The following is a 4,428-nucleotide window of genomic DNA, read 5'->3' on the forward strand; positions in this document are numbered from 1 at the left end:
GCAGACTCTCACTCATCAATGAATAATTCAGGTCTGCAGCTGCAGCGTCCTGTTACAGCAGCAATACCAATACAGCTGATCAGCTTACACACACACACACACACACGGCTCAGATGTCACCTTCACATGTTGTCCTCATTCGGGTCCTGGGAGGAAGCAGCTGCTTCCAGGAGTATGGCCAAACCGTTCCGGAGGTGAGAGGCGGGACAGGTGTTTGTGATGCTGAAGCATCGCGTTATTTAGATGAAAATCACTGTGATGTGAAGTGAATTCAGTTTCATAGAAAAAATATTTGTTTTTGCTGCTTTTCTACTCAAGTTTATTCATTTAAGAATAATCAGTGCTGAACAAGAGAGTGAGACAGTCAACAGCGATAAAGGTACAAATACATAATGATAAGCAGCTCACATGTAAAACAGAAATAAGAAGAAACGACAGTGAAATGGAAAGTTAAAAATTACACCTTGAATAAGAACATTTTATAGAAAATGCTTAAAAACTGAGTTGAATAAACAGCTTATTAAAAAACGTCACAGAGGAGACCAAAAGTGTCCCGTCTGGGTGATCAGAGCGGGGTTGGCAGCTATTTCCTCAGCGTGCTGGGATTTTGACCCTCGTGCTAGATCTGATTGTGGGGCGGCATTTCTGGTCCGACTGGTTTCACCGAGGCCGGCGAGCTGGTCAGACTGGAAGCTGCAGGTCGGACTGAATAAAGCAGCGCCTCGTTCAAAGCTCTGAAGCTGCTCTTTGTTTACTGCAGCAGGAAACTTTACATCGAGATGCCAAAGATATTTACCTGCCACAGCTGACACACTCACGCTGTCGCAACATCATCATCATCACGTTTAGTTTAACTGGTCAAAGGAGCTTGCAAAGAAAAGCGTCTGGACTTCTTTAAGTTGCTTGAAGACGTTTCACCTCTCATCCGAGAAGCTTCTTCAGTTCTAAGGTCAAATGGTGGGGAGTCCCAGATATAAACCTAGTGGGAGTTTCCCCCCACAGAGATGGCAGAGAGTTGGTGTCGTAAACCCCCGCCTCTGCCATCTATAATCCAGTTCTGAGATCCTTCCCAGACGCCTTAACGCCCACTCACATCCTGGGCCATCTGACCTCAGGAATTCGCATGATAAGGTGGGGCCAGGTTTCACAATGAGCTCACCCGAAACTCTGGCTGATTGGGACCCACACCCAGTTTCAGACCTTGGCTCAGGCGATTAGAGGATCATCAGGGGGTCCTTTTGTCCCTCTGTGGGGGGAAACTCCCACTAGGTTTATATCTGGGACTCTCCACCATTTGACCTTAGAACTGAAGAAGCTTCTGGGATGAGAGGTGAAACGTCTTCAAGCAACTTAAAGAAGTCCAGACGCTTTTCTTTGCAAGCTCCTTTGACTATGATGACCTGGATTACTGAGAACCTTCACAGACATATTTAGTTTAACTGAGTCATCTGTGGTTACAGCCACAGGAAGTCAGCAGTTACAGCAGCTTCACTGAGAGACAAACAAACATGAAGCTGCTGTGATTCTGACGTTCTCTGCATCAGGATGACGCTGACACTTTCTGTGAGAGCTTCGTCATCAGGTCGGTCTTCATCCCGACTTTATTGTTGAGTGTTCGGTCACAGCTCACGGCTCAGAGCTTCGTAGGACCGCCTCCAGCAGCACATCACAGCTGGGGCTGAAGAAGGCTCTCAGGCTCCGCCTTCACAGCCGCCCTTTAATGAAGGAATTTAAAGAAAATACTCCAAAAGAACAAAGCGACTCTTTTCTGATCTTTAATACACGAAGAATGTCAGAGCCCGTTTAACCCCAGCTCAGCCTGTCAGGTCCACTCTTCTTCTTTGGTTTAATCCTGATTAGATCTCTGCAGCTCGCACGCCAGCAGGAGGTCACCTGAAGCACAGGTCAGGCCCAGTGCATCCTGGGACGTTGACGCTGTCGTTTTGGGCTGTTTGGTCACATTGAAACCTTTGAACAAACGACGTGAGCTCAGACCTTCGTCATCAGCATTTTATTGACTTTACAAGGCAGAAAAATGCGACACGTTTAAATATTTGGACGATAAATGATGTTAAAACGTTTTTGTCATCATTTGTTCTGTAAAATGATTTTCAGCTGTTTTAAGGTCAAGAGTTTTAAAACAAACATTAAAAACACGTTGAACTGTTTTCTGATTGGTTTGCTTACGCAGACACACTCTATCTCCACGGTGACCGTCACACACCTGTACAGCGTATTTTCATACACGCGGCGGCGGCTCGTTAAAGCGATGGAGCGTCGACGGCCTCGTGGTCAGTGCTTGGTCACGTTGAAAGCGAGCGCTGCCGCCGCGTCTGACCGACCTCACGCACAGGCGAGCGCTAAAATGGCACCTGTCACGTGATGACGTCAAACAAGAAGAGGAAGTGACACGCGATCCGCCATCTGAGCTCAGACGCCGACAGGAAGTGACCTTGCTGCTGCTGACGTGTGTTAAAGCTGTGGGTCACGGGTTTGAGTCCATGTGTCATCACTTCCTGCAGAATCAGCTTGTGAAAGAAGAAGTTCTCCTCCTGACGCCGAGTCAGCGTCTCGACCTCAAACACAGGTGACCTTTGACCTCTGACACACTTTTAAGGGAGTCACTGTGAAACATGTAGCAGCGTTTTATTATATCGAGTCAGCAGCACTGCAGGCGTTACAGTGGGAGTCCAGCTCGCCACGAACACGAGGATCCAGCTGTGGTGAGGAGGAGGTCCAGGTTAAAGAGGCGGGGCTTTAGAAGCGGTTTGTAGATAAAAACACTGATTTCCTGCTTATGTTCATCATTACAGCCACGATCAGACAGGAAGCTGTGTGTGCGTGCACGTGTGTGTGTGTGTGCGTGCACGTGTGTGTGTGCGTGCACGTGTGTGTAAACATGCTGCTCTCAGGACAGCTGAAGGTCTGCAGACTCTCACTCATCAATGAATAATTCAGGTCTGCAGCTGCAGCGTCCTGTTACAGCAGCAATACCAATACAGCTGATCAGCTTACACACACACACACACACACACACACACACACATATCACACACACACACATCAAAAATCAAGAACAATCATTCACACAGCCAGTACACACACACACACACACACACAGACGGCTCAGATGTCACCTTCACATGTTGTCCTCATTCGGGTCCTGGGAGGAAGCAGCTGCTTCCAAACTTGAATAAACTTTATTTAAACGGTGGACGCGAGCATGCGTTGCTCACACATGTTGTGTGCGTTATTTTCAGAGTTGTGTTTCTTGCAGTTTCCAGGGTTTATCGTGTCTTTGGCAGCTCGATCGTTGTCAGATGCAGATTAATGAATAAAAATGTAATAAAAGTCAGTCCTGTGTCGGGTCGACGGGCGGACGCCGACATAAATGCCACAGAAACTTTCTATTAATTACTGTGTTGTTAAAATGAGCGGTCACATGATAATACAGTGAAACGTATATTTAATGTCAGCTGAGGAGTAAAAGTCACAATAAAAATCAATGTACAGAAAGTTCAAACCAAACAATCAGGTTTGTTTCTGTCACGTGTCACGCTGAACTTCTCACGTGTGGGTCATTCAGGATGTTGTGCTGTTTTTGTGTGTCCCAGTGAGTGGGCGGGGTTTAAATAAAGTTATTTTGAATGTCTGTGCTCAGGTTGGGTCTGGTGGGGAAGCTGAAGAGGGTGGTGTTGTGGCTGCTGCTCGTCTACGTCTCCATTCCCTTCATCATCAAGCTGTGTCCGTCCATCCAGGCCAAACTCGTCTTCCTCAACTTCGGTGAGTCAGCGTGTCCCGAATCGGCCAATCGGAGCATCTGTGTGAGCAGGCGCTCCTTTATTTATTAAAACCTTTCGTAAACACGCAGTAAAAGAAACCTCGATGAATCATTTCAGACCCCGGCCGCCTGCCCCTCCCTGGTCTTGCTCTGGTCGAGGTCTCTTCCTGTTAAAGGGAGTTCTTCCTCCCCGCTGTCACGAGAGCTCCTGGGCTTCTCTTACCTGAGTGAATGACTAGTCTCGGTTAAAGAGCGTTCGTCGTCCAATCAGACGGCATCAAACAGTCCGTCTGACTCAGTGAAGTTTAGAAAAAGTGTTGGTCCGGTGATTGTCACAGACATCAGTCTGTCCACGTCACCTGCACAGGTGCACTGCAGAAGACAAAGTGCCACGCCCACATTTCTCCTTAAAAGGAAGGATGTGAAGGTGCAGCTCTGTTTCCTCGCGGTGATGGGGGGGCTAAAACTAGCAGCGAGGCTCAGGTGGAACCCACACAGCAGAGGGAGGGGCTAATTACCGTTAACTTGTAATGATGACAGGAAGCATTGTGGCTGGCGAGGAACCCTGTGTGTCAGTGAGCAGTCATGTGATCAGTATGTAACCTTTGACCTCCTGCCCCTCAGTGAGGATGCCGTACTTCATCGAC

General features: G+C 47.8%; 1 protein-coding gene across 1 annotated transcript in view; it reads left to right on the forward strand.

The window, feature by feature from the left end:
• The window catches only part of abhd12 (abhydrolase domain containing 12, lysophospholipase), a gene marked incomplete in the record, with an annotated part of 10,829 nt that overhangs the window by 1,267 nt on the left and 5,134 nt on the right, over positions 1-4,428 (forward strand). Inside the window, 1 exon segment of the mRNA XM_042228865.1 lies at positions 3,662-3,783. Within this exon segment, the coding sequence (XP_042084799.1) occupies positions 3,662-3,783 (122 nt within the window).

The sequence above is a fragment of the Haplochromis burtoni genome, unplaced genomic scaffold (assembly GCF_018398535.1).
Source record: "Haplochromis burtoni strain Fernald_Lab_line unplaced genomic scaffold, NCSU_Asbu1 Contig_359, whole genome shotgun sequence".
Taxonomy (NCBI): domain Eukaryota; kingdom Metazoa; phylum Chordata; class Actinopteri; order Cichliformes; family Cichlidae; genus Haplochromis; species Haplochromis burtoni.